Source organism: Pristis pectinata, chromosome 13 (assembly GCF_009764475.1).
Source record: "Pristis pectinata isolate sPriPec2 chromosome 13, sPriPec2.1.pri, whole genome shotgun sequence".
In the NCBI taxonomy this organism is placed as follows: Eukaryota; Metazoa; Chordata; class Chondrichthyes; order Rhinopristiformes; family Pristidae; genus Pristis; species Pristis pectinata.
Window position 1 is genome coordinate 50,418,983 of NC_067417.1, and position 18,391 is coordinate 50,437,373.

Genomic DNA, 18,391 nt, shown 5'->3' on the forward strand with positions numbered 1-18,391 from the left:
ACGCTTCCTGCCCCCTCAGCTGTCTGCCACACAGGAAGCTGGAGCTTCAGGCTTTAGACGTTAAGCAACAGCTAATGTCACAGAAAAGAAGCATCCCAAAGTCCGCAGATGGTACCAAGCGAGGGTCAGAGGGACCTGCCATGCCTCAAGTTATCAGAGTAGCTCACAAGCAGGAAATAAAGTCTCAGAACAGCACCTCGCTCCCCCAATGCACCAAGTTCAGCCACTCAACCGTGCTCCTGTGATGGTTGTGCAGTGAATTAGCTCAATCTTCCTGCATTGGTGGGGCTGGACAATACTGTCGGTTTTACATCTTAAAATGCTAGAAGTTTTAAAATCACCTGCATAATCTTTCAGAAACTTGCGAGAAACTCTATTGTAAAGATATTTCTTGCAAAGTACATCCGTTAGAAAAAGAAACACAGTGCATTTCAGTATAAAAGATCAGTTTATTAGAACAACGTTAGTCTTTACAAAGTTTAGATATAGTAGAAAATAAACCGTGTTCACAAGTCGAGAGGTTGCATTACACCCTGAGGTTAGTTGCTCCAAAGCCCTGCCCCAGCCCAGTAAGGAAGGAGTAATCAGTCCACCGTCCGCACTAGCTTTCTTTCGAAGGGTGGCTAATAAATGGTACCTCCTGGATCTATGTTGACAGGGGTTGGTTCACGGTCGTGCTAAAGCGATGGTTGTCCGCACTGAAGTATTAGACCACACAAATGAAGGAGAGTGAAAGGGCTGTTTGCTGTTGCACCTACCACTCCCTTACATTGACAAGCTGGTGGGGGTGATAGAGTTTGGAGGGGGGGGCTGTGGCTGTGGGGGTTGGTGGCCGTCAACAAAAAGGGGAGATGATGATATTCGGGGACCAGAAAAGAGTTGAGAGTAGTCTGCTTCTGTTAACCAACGGAAGAGCATGGAAAGGATTTGGTTGGAGGGGAATACGTTTGGCAGCCAGTTCTCTTGCACTCGCTTAACACTGCCCCCAATGTGCCCTAACCTCAGTGATCATGGAGATCTCAGCCAACTCGGGGCGATTGCAGGAGGACTCACAGGGTATCTGTCTGGACTCCGTAGTGAATCAGTCTGGAGTTGGCAGGATGACTGCGAGAAGTGATACACTTTGGAAGATCGAACTTGAAGGTGGAGTACAAGGTTAATGGCAGGATTCTGAGCAGTGTGGAGGAACAGAGGGATCTGGGGGTCCACATCCATGGATCCCCAAAAGTTGCCGCGCAAGTTGATATGGTGGTTAGGAAGGTGGATGGAGCGTTGGCCTTCATTAGTCGGGGGAATGTGTTCGAGGGCCACGAGGTGATGTTGCAGCTCTGCAAAACTCTGGTTGGACCACACTTGGAGTGTTGTGTTCAGTTCTGGTCACCTCATTATAGGAAGGATGTGGAAGCTTTCGAGAAGGTGCAGAGGAGACTTACCAGGACACTGCCTGGATTAGAGAACATGTCTTATGAGGATAGGTTGAGAGAGCGAGGGCTTTTCTCTTTGGAGCGATGCAGGATGAGACGCGATTTAATAGAGGTGTATAAGATTATGAGGGGCACAGATCGAGTGGACAGCCAGCACCTTTTCCCCAGGGTGGCAATGGCCAATAACAGAGGACATCTGTTTAATAACGGGGGGGGAAAGTTTAGAGAAGATGCCAGAGGTAGGTTTTTTACACAGAGAGCAGTGGGTGCCTGGAACACACTGCTGGGGGTGGCGGTAGAGGCTGATACAATTGGGAAATTTAAAAGACTCTAGGATAGGCGCATGGATGTAAGGACTGTGCAGGACGGAAGGGTTAGATTGATCATGGAGTAGGTTTATATAGGTCAGCACAACATCGTGGGCCGAAGGGCCTGTACTGTGCTCTACTGTTCTATATTCTATGTTTCAGGCCTACATCCTGGGCTGTGGGAATTCAGCGGGAGTGAACCACATCCAACCAGGAGAAAGGACATAGTCGAGAGGTGTGCTGGGAAGAAAGAGTAACTGATAAACTGGGCTGGAGCTGGCAGCACAGAGAGAGTGTGTAAAATGAGACAGTTCAAGAAATATCGGCTCCTCCAAAGCAGCCCAGAAGGAAATACTTACAAGGACAGGACAGCTCTAGGAACCATGGCTCTTGTGTACAGGGGGAAGGGGATTGTTGATAAATGCAGGCAGTATTAATCGGATGGTTCTCTAAGAGGAAACAAGTTCACATTGTTGAGCTATTCCGGGATGAATAAAATCATGAGGGGCATCGACAGGGTGAATGCCCACAGTCTTTATCCCAGGGTAGGCGAATCAAGAACTAGAGGGCACAGGTTTAAGGTGAGGGGGGGTGGTGGAGAGACTTAACAGGAACCTGAGGGGCAACTTTTTCAACCAGAGGGTAGTCAGTATATGGAAAGGGCTGCCAGAGGAAGTGGTTGATGCAGGTACATCGCCAACATTTAAAAGGTACATGGGCAGGTACACAGACAGGCAAGGTTTAGAGGGACATGGGTCAAATGCGGGCAAATGGGACCGGCTTAGATGGGCATCTTGGTCAGCATGGACTGGTTGGGCCGAAGGGCCTGTCTCCATGCTGTATGGCTCTATGACTCTATATATTCATGACAAACTGTTGCTTCTGTTGCCGGGTAATCTGACAGCTGCAGGAGGAATTGATGCTCCATGCAGCCTACTGGGAAGGAGTAGAAAGTCCGGGATACCTCCGGAAACCCCGATTCCCACTAAAGATATACCGCTGTACATGATCCCTGGAATAACTGCTTCATTATTCACCTTAATACCGGTGTTTATTAATATTGTGCTGACGAAGGAAGCCAACTGGGTTGAATTGGTTACCGCAGGAGCTCTTTAGAGCCACATATGGGATCAAATCTTACAGTGGCCCCTGAATAGGGACTTGAATCAAGGGCCATACGATGCAGCGAGCATCAGCGGTGTTGCTGGTGGGTTTAATCATTGGATTATGATGGCCACGTCGGGAATGAGCAAGGGGGAATCAGCTGAGTCTGCTGGCCACAATAAGCGAGGCAGTCTAAGTGCAGTTCGAACTGGGGAATGGAAGAATATATCAGTGAGGTAACTTGTGCTAAGTGTTGGAAGGAACCACTGGAAGGCACGTTGAAGGAACACATTGGAAAACTGTTGGAGAGGCGGAGATGGCCGCAGGGCAGGATTTGGGAATGTGTTTGATCCACAGACAAGAAAATGTTTTCACTGACAGGAGCCAGCTGCTGATGACAAGCCAGCACAGCTCCCAAAGGAATGGCCTTGTTGACAAGGTGCTGAGAATCTGATGTCTCTGAGGGGGAAAAACATGTTGTTCACGTTATTCCAGGGTGGTACTTCGGGAGACTTTCTCGCCACATTCCCTCAGGAGCTGAGGGGTGAGCAGCTAGCTCACCGTGTGAGAGGGTTGGAGAGAGGGTAGATGGGTGCAGGAAACCCAAACTCCCTGTGGCCCCTGGTGGGGGGCGACTCTCAGCCGGAGTTGGCCTGGACCTGCTCCCGGCCCTTGGTCCTGATAAACCTTGCTCCACAATGGGAGGGGTGGTGCGGTCTAATACTTCAGTGGGGACAACCATTGCTTTAACACTACCGTGAATCAACCCCTGTCGGCATATAGAACCAGCAGCTCTTAACTGGGTCCAGATGAAGGGCCTCAACCTGAGACATCGACTGCCCATTTTTCTCTCCACAGATGCTGCCCGACCCACTGAGTTCCTCCAGCATCTTGTGTGTTGTTCTTAACTGTCAGGCTGAATTATTGATCCTGGCAGGCTTTTCTGAGAGGCCTGGATAGAGTAGAGAGGAGAGACCCTTCCCCATGGCAGAAGTGTATGAAACTAAGGGGCAAGAGGTCTCGAGGGGATCTTTTCACCAGAGGATGGTTGGAATTGAAAACACACTTCCTGAGGGGGTGGTGGTAATGCTTACAATATTTAATAAGTAATGGAGACACTTGCATTGTTGAGAGAAGGGAGCTTACGGACCCAGTGCTGGTAAATGGGATTAGCGTGGTTGGGTCGGCATGGATATGGTGGGTGAACCACCCGTTCTGCACTGTGTAACTCTGTGACTCTGAGACCAGCACTGCTAGCTCTCGTAGTCAGCTTACACTGCTCGGCTTGTGCTGCGGGCCAGCACTGTGGATCCACGCTGTGGGCCGACGCCATGGGTCCGCGCTGTGGATCCATGCTGTGAGTCCGCGCTGTGGGCCGGCGCCGTGGATCCGTGCTGTGGCCGGCGCTGTGGGCCAGAGCTGTGGGTCCGCGCTGTGGGTCCACGCTGTGGGCCGGAGCTGTGGGTCCTCTCTGTGGATCCGTGCTGTGGGTCCGTGCTGTGGGATGGCGCTGTGGGTCCGTGCTGTGGGATGGCGCCGTGTTTCCGTGCTGTGGATCCGCACTGTGGACCAGCACGGCCACAGCGCACTGCGTCACCTCTCTGGAACTGTCAGGCTGCCCGTTCAAGGAGCTGGCCGTCAACTGGCGGCTCCCAAGGAATCTGCACGGCCCACAGAATCCCTCTGTGTTTTCCCGAGAACGAGACCAGGGCTGGTCTGAGTTTTCCGGTGTGTCTGTCTGACTTTCTCAGGTTCTCCGACCTTCTCCAGGCAGGGTGGCTGTTCAGGACTCACAGGACTTCTGTCGAGTGCCCAGACACACACAGAATTGATGGAAGAGGGCTATCTCGCCGTGTGTGCTGGTGAGCGTGAATGGTGAGTGGTCCCCCTTAGGTGGTGGGCTTCCAACCGGGACGTGCTGCCTACACACCGCATCTTGCTGACGTGCTGGTGTCACCCACTTCTCCTGCCAGGCATCACAAATATCAGACCATCTTCCTGCAAGGTACAGCGTCTGCAGGTGAGCTGCCCTCTGTAGCCCATGTCTCTCAGTGCTAACTAAAGACTGGCATCAGGGCAGGTCGTACCTCCCGACGGTGACCCTACACCTGCCCTCAAGCACCGTTTCAGAGTTGACGGTTACAGCGATTGGCTGGTCAGAGGCTGCCTTCGGATTGGATGCTACCGTCGGCTCTGGCCTTGCTCAGAGCACTGGTGATGGCCAGGGCACCTCCCTGCAGGAAGCGGACAAAGTTGTCAGCCACCAGAGGGCCCAGGGCGTACATCCCCCTCTCCTGCGTGCACTCATACGTGTAGCTGTCCACGTCTATGGGGTTGCGCTTGGCGTTGACCGGGAGCTCCGTGTTGACCGCCAGTGACCTTCCTCTGTCGGGCAGAAATGTCAAGTTGGGGTCTGAGCCAATCAGGATAAGGGCCACGGAGACGTTGACCGTCCTGCTCTCTCCCGACGCCAGGTCCTGAAGGACGCACTTCCTGTCGGGGGTGAAGCCCACCACTCGGTGCCTGGGAAGGCTGAGGTAGCCATCGTAAGGCCCTGTACTGTTACAAGCCTGTTGGACCATCATTTGGTGAACCTTGTGATACTCTGCATACATCACTTTGGGAAGCTGGTTGAAGATGAGACCCGGGTCGTTCACCTCCCTGCGGAACATGTGGATCACTGGGACGTTGCCATGGTGAGCAGCGATGACGGCATCAGCAGCGGTCAAGCCTGCCCCTACGATCAAAATGGGGTCAAAGTTCGTTCCCCTTTGATGCTCCTCGATGGCCGTTTCCACCTCCGAAGTGGTGTGATGGACAAAGGGAAGGTCCTCGCCGTCGACGCCAAGCCAAGCAGGGCTGTCGTAAGTGCCCGTCGCCAGGACGACGTTCTCCGCGTAAATGGAGAAGGCCTTTTCTGAACTGTCCCTCGCGATAGTGCAGCCGTTCACCTCGAAGAGGCTGGCGTGAGTGGGGCGCTCGGAGGGCGGAGTTGGGGCCTCCCAGTCGGCGCACGTCCGCTCTTCCCCGCCGGCGAGCGGTCGGAGCCGCCTCACCGAGGTAACGACAGTCCCACACGCAAAGTTCTCCTGCAGCCCCTTGGCTTGGACGTAGTGCTGGTAATACTGAGCGATATCCGCGGTCACGGCCCTGTCGTTCCGTAGGTACCTGCGAGGCAATGGCAGACATCTAGTGAGGTTGGGGGCAGAAACTATCCCGCTCTCCCTGCTGACACCCCTGAGCGCTGTGCGTGAGGTTGACAGTCTCTCCCACAACCTGTGTTTGTCAGTACCTCCAGAGCATCGAAAGAGGAGTCTGGTCACCAGAATCTTTAACAGACTGCCCAAGCCCCTCAGTGAGATTTCTCTCCTGTGTTCTTCCACTCAATAGGCGACTCGTAGAGTTGTTCGGCATAGAAACAGGCCCTTCAGCTCAAGTCATCCGTGCTGACCACGATGCCTCTCTACACTCGTCCCATTTGTCTACATTACGCCCATATTCCTCAACTACTTTCCTATCCGCGCACCTGTCCAAATGTCTTTCAAACACTGTAATTGTACCCACCTCGACCGCTGGCAGCTCGTTCCATTTACACATCACCCTCTGTGTGAAAAACTTGCTCCTCAGGTCCCCTTTAAATCTTTCCCCTCTCACCTTAGACCTGTGCCCTCTAATTCTGGACTCCCCTTGGATGGAAAAAGAATTGTGACTACCTCCCCTGTCTAAGGCTCTCATAATTTTTACATACAGATAAAGTAGATAATCAGAGTATTTGTCCCACGGAAGGAGTATCTATAACAAGAGGGCGTAGGTTTAAGGTGAGAGGAAGGAGATTTAAAGGGGATCCGAGGGGTGAGGTTTTTACACAGAGAGGGGTCGATATCTGGGACGTGCTGCCAGAGGATAAGATAAGGTTTCTTTGTTAGTCACATGTACATCGAAACACACAGTGAAATGCACCTTTTGCGTAGAGTGTTCAGGGGGCAGCCCGCAAGTGTCGCCACGCTTCCGGCGCCAACATAGCACGCCCACAACTTCCTAACCCATATATCTTTCGAATGTGCGAGGAAAGCGAAGTGCCCGGAGGAAACCCACGCAGACACGGGGAGAACGTACAGACTCCTCACAGATGGAATTGAACCAGGGTCGCTGGCGCTGTAATAGCGTTACGCTAACTGCGAAGCAGATACAGTTGCTACGTTTAAGAGGCATTTAGGTGGACAATTAAATGGAGAAGGATACGGTCCTAATGCAGGCAAATGGGGTCAGGGTAGGTGGGCAACAAGATGCAGAAGGGCCGGCCTCTATGCTGTACGATTCTATGACGTGATGACACTCTGATCTTCGGCTGGGTTTTGTTTTGCACCATGCTCTCCACTGGTGTCCGTTGTTGACAGGCCAGTGCTTATTGCCCACTGGTGGGGCTTATTCTTGAACTAAGGCATTCGAGCGACTGCAGGCAATCGTGTGCCCAGACTAGCCACTGGTGGCAGTGAGCGAGATGGAGCTTTACCACACCAGCTCTTTGGGTATAGAGTTCAGTGTGGTGGGACGTGAACTGAATTATAACTCATCCAGTGTGCTATAGCTCTCCATCAGTGGACCTCAGCATTACTCAGATCAAGGTCACAGAGTGATACAGCAGAGCAACAGGTCATTCAGCCCACCACGTCCATGCTGACCAGTGGGCACCCTTCCACATTAATCCCATCTTCAAGCACTGGGCCTGTAATCTCCTGTACCTGGGGCAGTTCAAGTGCTGATCCAGACCCTTCTTCAATGCTGTCGGTGACTCTGCTTCCACTGCTCTGTCCGGCAGTGTGTTCCAGGTACTCACCGCTCTCTGAGTGAAAGAAGTCCCCCTCAGATCCCCTCTAAATCTCTCCCCCCTTACCCTAAATCTATGTCCTCTAGTTTTATCTACCCCTGATATGGGGAAAGGTTTCCTGCAGTTTATCCCATCTATACCCCTCCAAGACTGAGGGTGAACATGGATCCCTCAATGGACTACCAAGGGAACAAAATCAATGGAATGTTAATACTGAACGTTCTTGCGCTTTTCCAAAGTTAAAGTAAATGCTCTTCACCTCCTGTCAATTCAACCTGTTTATACACCTTAATCACGTTCCCTCGGAACCTCATCCGCTTCCGGAAGAACAAACCCAGCCTCTCTGGTGCCTCCTGAGCACTGAAATGCTCCATTCCAGGCAATACTCAGGTGAATCCCCTCTGCATCCTCTCCAGTGCTGTCACGTCCTAACTCTAGTGTTGTGACCAGAACTGCGCGCAGTGCTCCAGCTGAGGTCTGACCAATGTTTTATAAAATTGGAGCACAACCTCCCTGCTCTTGTATTCACCGCCCTGACTAGTGAAGGCCAGTATCCCGAATGCCTTCTTAACCACAATATCTACCTGTGCTGCCACCTTCAAGGATCTTTGGACTTGTACCAGTGCCGGTAACTGGGTGAATTTACAGTGAATTTTTATTGCCATGGATAAGGTGAGTGATGGCTATCTTATCCATATGGGAGGCAATCACATCCTTCCTGCAGAATAGCCAGTTTCCGCGCTGTATAACTCTAGGACTCTGTGGCACCTGGAGGAAACCCACACAGTCACAAGGAGAAGGGGCAAGTTCCATACAAACAGCGCCCAAGGTCAGGATTGAACCCACGTCTCCAGCACGGAGAGACAGCGGCCCTACTAGCTGAGCCACTGTGCCACCCTCCGTGCCACAGTTAGCTTGGAATCCAAATCTTCACTGAATGTGACCTCACTGGCCACATGATCGTGATACCCATGTCTGGTAAGGAATGAGAAGATGTGGAGACAAAATCAGGTAGGTCAGTGTAGATATACAAAATACGGAGAAGACTTTACCGTCTCTTGTCCCTCATCCAGTCTCTGAAGGGGAGGTCGGGCAACTCCATCCAGTCTCCAAGACTGAGGGTGAACATGGATCCCTCTATGGACTGCCAAGGGAACAAAATCAATGGAAGGTTAATCCTGAATGTTCTTGCGCGTTTCCCAAGTTAAAGTAAATCCTCTTCACCTCCTGTCAATTCAACCTGGTGTGGAGTTACTGACCACATCTATATTGAGCACTATCTTTCCTCAATTACACTCTATGTGACGAACATCTCTCAGTTGGGAGAGAGTCACAAAGAGTCCGTGGGATAAGAAGATCCATAAATAAGCTGGCTGTACCCAACTCACAATGGGTGGGGAGCTGGGAACTGGTAAGTTGGTTTTTAACAAGAAAATTACCACCGTAAGTCCAGTTATCCCCCCCTGTGAGATATTTTTCTTCTCAAAGATGGTCACCTAAATTTCAACGTGGGATCATTATTTTGAAGATTGAGCCCATAGACTATACACGTCACTGTATTGATTGTAGTATCACAATAGTACAACAGTTTAATAGAATTCAATATTAATAGAATTTGAGGTTTTTAAACAATGCATATAGGAAATAAAATCGAACAAATAATTGGCTGGGCACTGTGGAATGTTGATGCGCAGATGGACCTTAGGGTTCAAGTTTAATATTCTCTGGAAGTGGAAACACAGGTTGATGAGGTGATAAGGTATATGGCTTGCTTGCCTCCATAGTTTGGAGCACAGAATGTAAGAGTTGGGATGTTCTGTTACAACTTTACACCAGTTACGCTGCACTTGGAGTATCGTGTGCAGTCCTGGTCGCCGCAATGCAGGAAGGCACAAGAGATGGCAGACTTTGGAATCTGAAGCAACGATTACTTGCTGGAGGAACTCAGCGGGCCGAGCAGCGTCTGTGGGGGGAGAGGAATTGTCCACGTGTCGGGTCGAGACCCTGCATCAGGACTCAGTGTAGGGAGGGGAGGTGGCCGGTGTAAAGAGGAGAGGGGGGTTGGGTTGAGACAGGAGCCAGGAGGTGATCAGTGTACTGAGGAGGGGTGAAGGGTGACGGGCAGATGGAGCCCGGGTTGGCGGGGGGTGGGGGGTGGGACACAGAGAGGTGGGTGATATGTGACAGACAAAGTAAAAAGGAAGGTGGAGCCAGGTGTGGGGAGGGGAGGGTGAATGTGGAGACAGAGGCTGGAGGGAGACAAGCAGGAACACAAAGGCTACCGGTGCTGGACTCTGGATAAGTATCTGGTTCCATCTGCTTCATGGTCCTCATTACCACCTTTCTTACTTATCGGATTGCACTGGAGAGGGTGCCGAGGATGTAGCCTGGATTGGAGGACTTTCGTTACGTGGAGAGATTGGACGGGCCAGGCTTGTTTTCCCTGGAGCGTTGGAGGCTGAGGGATGACCTGATCGAGGTGGATAAGAGGCATAGATAAGGTAGATGGTCAGAATCTTTTTCCCATGGTAGGGGTGCCAAAAACAAAAGGGAATAGGTTTAAGGTGACAGGAAGGAGTTTTAAATGGGATCTCAGGGGTGGGTTTTTTTATGCAGACAGGGGTTGATATCTGGGACTTGCTGCCAGAGGGGGTGATGGAGTCAGAAACAGTCGCTGTGTTTAAGAGGCATTTAGACAGACACTTAAATAGGAGACACAGAGATTCTGTGGATGCCGGAATCTGGAGCAATACACAAAAAGTGCTGGGGGATCTCAGTGGGGTCAGGCAGCATCCATGGAGGGAAATGAACAGTCGACGTTTCGGGCTGAGACCCTTCATCAAGACTGGAAGGGAAGAGGGCAGAAGCCAGAATAAGAAGGTGGGGGGAGGGGGAGGAGGACACGCAGACAGGGGAGAGGTGAGTCCAGGTGAGAGGGGGAAGGTTGTGGGGGGGGGGAAGAAGATGTAATAAACTGAAAGGTGATAGGTAGAAGAGGTAGAGGGCTGGAGAAGGAGGAATCCGGTCGGAGAGGTCGGTGGACCATAGAATAAAGGATGGGAGAGGGGAGGGGAGGAGATGGACAGATCATCAAGGCAGGGGAAGGGAGTCATAGGAATAAGGGAAGACAAAGGAGTGGGGGACACTTAAATAGGCAAGGCACAGAAGAATACAGTTCTGATGCAGGCAAGTGGGGTTAGTGTAGTCGGGAAAAAGGTCGGCATGGACGTGTTGGGCTGAAGGGCCTGTTTCTGTGCTGTACAACTCTGTGACTCTGTGTAACGATGAATTTCTGCAAGTCTCAATAAAGCCTTGTTTCGAATGCCGCGTGCAGTATTGGGCTCCGCGCTCCAGGAGATGTATTCAAGAAATACACAAGGCAGATTCACTGGAATGCTGCCTGAGGAATTAAAAGTACAAAGGAACCATCAGAATATGAGGGGATGCGGCTGGCTTGAGAACAGGAAAGGCTGACCCAGGGAGCTTGGGTCAGCATGATTCCATTAGCCGAGAGGTCACCAATAAACATAAGGGACCGAGGATAACAGTCACGAAGGGAGATTCACTTTCACCACTGGGGGACAAAATACGAAGATATAGGTTCAAGCTCCAGTTCGTTTATTGTCATGGGCACACACACCCAGGGTATAGGTGCCATAGCACACAGTACATTACAAATGTAAATTATGTTAATTTAAATTAACATAAGTTATAATAACCTACATGACAAGATAAACACAATTAAACATAATGGCGTTAGTGCAAGTGAGGGAAATACAATCCGAGGGAGAATTCGGGTTTTGCGGGTCGGATCAAGAGCCTGATGGCAGTGGGGAAGATAAAGTGTAGACTGTGATTTATAACTCTGTCACAGTGCTTCATACACCCATTGGGCGGCACGGTAGCGGAGCGGTTAGCGCGAGGGTATTACAGCGCCAGCGATCGGGGTTCGATTCCCGTCACTGTCCGTAAGGAGTTTGTGCGTTCTCCCCATGTCTGCATGGGTTTCCTCCGGGTGATCCGGTTTCCTCCCACATTCCGAAGACGTATGGGTAGGTTAATTTGGGTTTAAGATGGGTGGCGTGGACTCGTTGGGCCGGAAGGGCCTGTTACCACGCTGTAAATAAAACTTTAAAAAATTTAAAGAGCTGTGCCGGGAGAGATTTGTAAAGGGACTGAGGACAGAAGGACAGTTGATACGATGGTTTAACTGTGATTGGAACAACCGGTTCGCCGAGGGCGTCATTTATTGCACATGGTGCTCCTGGTGTGGTCTCCTCTACATCGGTGAGACCCGACGCAGATTGGGTGACCGCTTCGTCGAGCACCTTCGCTCCGTCCGCCACAACAGCCAGGACCTCCCGGTGGCCGCCCACTTCAATTCCACACCCCACTCCCACACTGACATGTCTGTCCACGGCCTCCTCTACTGCCACGTTGAGGCCAGACGCAGGTTGGAGGAGCAGCACCACAGATTCCACCTTGGGAGTCTCCAACCTGATGGCGTCAACATCGGTTTCTCTAACTTCCGGTAACCCCACCCCTTCTTTTTCTTCCCCCCCCCCCCCCCAACCCCTTTGTCTTCCCTTATTCCTGTGGCTCCCTTCCCCTGCCTTAATGACCTGCCCATCTCCTCCCCTCCCTTCCCCCATCCTTTATTCCATGGTCCACTGTCCTCTCCGACCGGATTCCTCCTTCTTCAGCTGTTTGCCTCTTCTACCTATCACCTCTCGGCTTATAAGATAAGATAAGATCTCCCCACCCACTACCTTGTCCCTATCACCTGGACTCATCTATCACCTGATCTCACCTCTCCCCTCCCCGTGTGTGCTCCTCCCCCTCCCCCCCATCTTCCTATCCCGGCTTCTGCCCTCTTCCTTTCCAGTCCCGATGAAGTGTCTCGGCCCGAAACGTCGACTGCTTATTCCCCTCCACAGATGCTGCCTGACCCGCTGGGTTCCTCCAGCACTTTTTGTGTATTGCTGCAGTTAGCTGAAAGGCCTGTTTCCATACTGTTAAATTGCGTGCGTTACTGTGAAGGAAGTGACACAGGGCCACATAAACCCACAAGGCTATCCCACCAACGGGAGTCAAACACAGCCAGGAGTACCAAGTATGAGAAGCTGTATTGAAATACTTTCACACTTACATGCCAAGCCCCACCTGGAGGTCCCTTGCCCAGGACCAGGTGAGGAATGTACTGGTCGGGTTCAAGTCTCCAGCTGAGCACCGAGTCCACCGATACGCCCAAATCGGTGTCAGGTCGCAGGAGGGAATCGAACAGGATGGCAACCGGGCTGTGGGAACGGCCCTCCAATCCCTCCGACAGGAACTGCAGGTCCTGGGAATGGCAGGGTAGACAAAGAAAGGTGTGAGAACAGGAGTGTAATGGAGAGGTGCTGAACAACAAGCCTGCAAAAGGCCCCACTCGTAGTACTGCAGATGATTATCTCTCTAGTTCCAGGCAATACAAGTCGTTTCATCGCAACTTCTCGTCTTCAAGTTCCCATCACTAACAATTTGACCCGGTCTAACAATGTGGACACTAAGACCAAGAAAGCACACAGTGCCTCTGCTTCCTCAGAAGTCGAAGGAAGTTCCCTGATGCCCCTCACCAATTTGTACAGATTGTACAGAAAGCATCCTATCCAGATGCATCACGGCTTGGTACGGCAACTGCTCTGCACAAGACCGCAAGAAACTGCAGAGAGACATGGACACAGCCCAGCGCATCACGGAAACCAGCCTCCCCTCCACTGACTCTGTCTACACTTCCCACTGCCTTGGAAAGCAGCCAACATAATCAAAGACCCCACCCACCCCAGTCATTTGTTCTCCTTCCCTCTCCCATCGGGCAAAAGATCCAAAAGCCTGAAAGCACGTACAACCAGGCTCAAGGGCAGCTTCTCTCCCACTGTCATAAGACTCTTGAACAGACTGATTATACAATAATGAAGAACTCTTGATCTCTCAATCCACCTCGTTATAGCCTTGCACCTTATTGGCTGCCTGCACAGCATGTTCTCTGGAACTGTAACACTATATTCTGCATTGTGATTTTTTCTTTTGTATTGCCTCAATGTACTTATGTATGGAATCGTCTGTATGGATGGCATGCTTTTCACTGTATGTCAGGACATGTGACAGTAATAAACCAATTACCAATTCTTTGAGAAATCACATGAGACCGGTGTGTCTGTTGCTTCTGCCTTTGCCCCCCGACCTTCAGTTCTGCTCACCCTCCCTTGGCTCTGTGGTGGTGAATGTTCAGTGGGCGATGTCCCCTTCTCTCTTTCTAGCCTGCTGAACTCTGCACAGTACCGGGCTCCTGCCATGTCCTGCAGTGTCCAACTCCAAATACCGCAGAAAACTAACTGCAGCTCGGTCTATCCCTCTTCTCGTTGAAGAAAAACTGAACACAATACTCCAAGTGTGGTTTAACCAGAGTTATATAGAGCTGCAACATTACCTTGCGGCTCTTGAACTCAATACCCCGACTAATGAAGGCCAACACTCCATACTCAATTCATTACACAGTGCATTGAGGTAGTACAGGGTAAAAACAATAACAGAATACAGAGTAAAGTGTCACAGCTACAGGGAAGTGCATTGCAGGTAGACAATAAGGTGCAAGGTCATAACAAGGTAGATCGTGAGGTCAGAATCCATCTCATCGTATAAGGGAACCGTTCAATAGTCTTATCACAGTGGGAGAGAAGCTGTCCTTGAGCCTGGTGGTATGTGCCCTCAGGCTCCTGTATCTTCTGCCCGATGGGAGAGGAGAGAAGAGAGAATGACCCGGGTGGGTGGGGTCTTTGATTATGCTGGCTGCTACACCAAGGCAGCAAGAGGTAAAGACAGAGTCCATGGAGGGGAGGCTGGTTTCCGTATCCACAGCTCTCTGCAGTTTCTTGATGTCCCGGGCGGCACAGTTGCCATACAGAGCTAGCATGTGATGACGGATGAATGGGCTCATAGATTTAATAAAGGGTGGCGCAGTGGCACAGCAGACAGTGCCGCTGCTTCACAGCACCAGAGACCCCGGGTTCAATCCCGACCTCCGGCGCTGTCTGTGTGTGGAGTTTGCATGCTCTCCCTGTGACCGCTCACGTTTCCCCCGGGTGCTCCGGTTTCCTCCTACCTCCCAGAGACGTGCGGGTCAAGAGGTTAATTGGCTGCAGTAACGTGCCTCCAGTGTGTGAGTGAGGGGTAGAATCTGGGGGGAGTTGATGGGAATATGGGGAGAATTAAAAAAAATGGAATTAATGTTGGATTGGTGTAAATGGGTAGTCGATGGCTGTCACAGACCCAATGGGCCGAAGGGTCTGTTTCCCTGCTGTGTCTCTCCATGACATGTGACTCATGACTCTTACTGTGGTAGAAAATTCCCTGAATCTATAAATATCTGGTGGAAAAGCTGAAAGGGGGAGAAAGAGCAAAATCAACGGTCTCTTTGGCATTTGTCCCCAAGCTCAGTCACTTCACGTTACCTGGTCCACGATGGATCTTCCCAGATTTGCCTCCAATTTCCGTTGAAGGATCGGGTTGGGATGGACTGAAGATTCCTTGAAGTAAGGTCTGTATCCTGACAGGAAGTAGGACAGGCAAATTGCCGAGGGCCCATTCCCTGTTTGAAGGAACAAAGACGTGTCAGGGGTTGTGAAGCTCCTCAGCTGCTTGAGGAGAGTGAATGTGGAAACTCAGCACAGATACAATGGGGGCGATAGCCGTTGGGGGGGAGGGGGGATAGTGAGGGCATTGGAGCCAACTGGGCCTTAACGCACCATCCGGACCAGACACCACCGCAAGCCCCCTCCCCAACACCAGCCGGGGCAACTGCAGAAAGTAACGTTCACAGGACGCACCTGTCCACCCCTCCCCTCTGCAACGACTGCCTCTTCACTCCACTCCCTCCCCCTCCCCTCCACTCCCTCCCCCTCCCCTCCACTCCCTCCACAGTTCCTCCTCTCCCCACTCCACTCCCTCCCCCTCCCCTCCACTCCCTCCACAGTTCCTCCTCTCCCCACTCCACTCCCTCCACAGTTCCTCCTCTCTCCACTCCACTCCCTCCCCCCCTCCACTCCCTCCACAGTTCCTCCTCTCCCCACCACTCCCTCCCGCTCCCCTCATTCACCCCTGACTCGCTGCCCTTCCCACCCTCAACTCCCTCCCTCACGCCACTCCCCGACTCCCCCTCTTCCCTCCATCCCTTCTCAACTCCTCGTCCTTCCCTCCTCCCCTTCCTCACCCTCCCCTAACCTCAACGGTCCCTTCCTTCCTCCCCCGTCCCTCCCTCCCTAGCTGTCCCCCTCCCTCCTTCCCTCCTCTCGGGCTGGGCCATGGCAAGAGGGAGAAAGAGAACGAGAGCGGTCAGCGGTGTGAGGGAGCGAAGGAGGGAGTGAGTGAGGGAGGAGGGGAGCGAGGGAGTAAGTGTGAGAGGGGGTGAGTGAGGGGGTGAGCGAATAAGGGAGGGGGTTGGGGTAGGGGGTAGCATTGGTACAATTCTGTCCTGGGGCTCAGTTTGTGTTTGGATAACAGGATCCCAACTCTACCAGCGGGGTGCGGGGTTGGGGGTGGGGGCCAGCCTGAGCAGAGAGGGAGGGGCGATGGTTGCCGCCTGGGTTGAAGTGTCTCCCCTCCCCTCTTACAACACAGAGGCAGGCCCACCTGCTCTTCCCAACACCCACCACCACAGCACGGCTCCCCGCTGAGAACATCCATCAATGGACGTGACTTACGCATGGATACAATGAAGGACAATTTGGGTTTGCATTAGTCATGCACATTAACTGACAACCCTAATTAATATTTCTCTGCAATCAGTATTTCTATTTATATTGCGTGGAATCTTTGATCGTTCATCAAGTGACCAGCCCTTCGTTGGTCCCTGATTTGTCACCACAGAGTTATGAACACCGGACTTACAGACGCTCCTACGTACGAGCGAGCTCCCATAATATTAAATTCAAAAGCCCGATGTACGTACATACATTCCTATAAACGGCAGAACTAGTTTGTTTCCTCTCCCCACTTTGAGTAATTGCTCTTCCTTGTCAGTCTTACGTGCTATTGATGCCATTAATTTCAACACTGTGAAGGAGTGGCTGCCAAATCGAGTGATTTTTGTGTATTTTCTGACACGGACAAAATCGACCAAGAAGGGAACCTGTTCTTTACCCAGGAACAGACTGTACATCTGCCAGTCTGAGGACAGATGAATATTCCTTCAGTCTTTACCTCCTACTCAGCCAATCACCTCAACGGACCTCAATGCAGTTTGTCTGCAGTTCATAAGAGAATCCCAGGGTGATGTCAGGTTCCAGAGGTAGGGACAGGTCAGAGGGTAGAGAGCACGGGGCCTCGGGGTCATGGGGTAGTGGGTATTGAAGTCAAAGGTGGGAGTTTTAATTTGAAAGAATTCCTGCCCTGGACTCTTTGTGGCTAGAAACCAGGAGCAGCTTTAGGCAGTAATGGGGGTGGTGGGGGTGGGGGTGGTGGTGGGGAGGTGGGGGGCAGAGGGAGATCAGTAATTACTGATGAGATTGCACCCTCCCTCGACCAGCGACCAGTTGAGGGAGCTGGCTGGGGTCAGGCAGAGATGGCTCTCCCAGACACAGCTCCCGTCTTGTGCTGACTGTTGGGCCCTGCTCCTGCCTTTGAACAGTGAACGTGGTTCCACCCACCCAGGAAGGGAGACTCAGGCACCTCTCCCAGGGCGTGGAATTTCTAAGCAACAGATCACGGCTGTGTGTGAGTAATAGGTTCCTGCAGAAGAATGCTTAGTCACGGAGAGGTACAGCGCAGAAACAGGCCCTTCGGCCCACCGAGTCCATGCTGACCATTGACCATGCATTTACACTAATCCTACATTAATCCCACTTTCTCATTTACAACCCCACCCCCCCCCCGAGGTTCCCCATTCATCTACGCACCAGGGACAATTTACAGCGGCCAATTAAACCACCAACCCCGCACGTCTTTGTGGATTAATTGGCCGCTGTAAATTGTGGGAGGGAACGGGAGCTCCCGGAGGAAACCCACGCAGTCACTGGGAGAACGCGAAAACTCCACACAGACAGTGCCGGAAGTCGGGATCGAACCCGGGTCTCTAGTGCTCTGAGGGTTCGACCTGGTAGGTCATTAATACTGGTGTACACTTTCAGCTAATACACCCATCTTCATGCTGACAAACATAACATTGGGCCTCAGGGCCTGAGAGCACTGCAGCCGCCTCATAAAGTTGGGAAGCAGAAGGCAATGAGGTTGGCGATATAAAAACATTTAAATGTTTAATTTAACATTAAAAGAGAGGAATATTTTGTAATTTGTTGTAATTTTATGTCTTTGCACTGTACTGTTGCCACAAAACAACAAATTTCACGACAGATAAGTCAGCGATAGTAAACCTGATGCTGATTCGGATTGGGATTCGGATTGGGATTTGGATGAGGGCGTGAGGAGATTTGACACTCTGAGTCCCTGACGGCGTGCAGGTCTCAGACAGAAGCACGGCAGGGGTCCTCGACCCCAGCGCAGGCGGGGTTACCGGGAGGAGGGGTGGATCGTGTTGGATCAGCAGGGAGTGATGGGGTGGAGGAGCTGCCTTACCGATTACCACCACAGGAAGGGTAGTGAATCCTTGCGCAGTCTGGTCCATCACCCGTACGAACTCTCGTGGATGCTGCCTGTCTCCTCTCAAGGATCCCTCAGCTCTCAATCTGCCAAAA

At 51.7% G+C, this 18,391-nt stretch overlaps 1 protein-coding gene across 3 annotated transcripts in view; it reads right to left on the reverse strand.

Moving 5' to 3' along the window:
- Positions 1-429: 429 nt before the first annotated feature.
- LOC127577388 (oxidative stress-induced growth inhibitor 1-like) overlaps positions 430-18,391 on the reverse strand; it is a 28,619-nt gene continuing 10,657 nt past the window's right edge. For all 3 annotated transcript variants that reach the window (XM_052028561.1, XM_052028562.1, XM_052028560.1), the window contains exons 2-6: positions 18,273-18,382; positions 15,155-15,291; positions 12,814-13,005; positions 8,717-8,808; positions 430-6,004 (exon numbers count right to left, since the gene is read on the reverse strand). In XM_052028561.1, the coding sequence (XP_051884521.1) occupies positions 4,993-6,004; positions 8,717-8,808; positions 12,814-13,005; positions 15,155-15,291; positions 18,273-18,382 (1,543 nt within the window). In that variant the 3' untranslated portion in view covers positions 430-4,992. The remainder of the gene's footprint in view (positions 6,005-8,716; positions 8,809-12,813; positions 13,006-15,154; positions 15,292-18,272; positions 18,383-18,391) is intronic.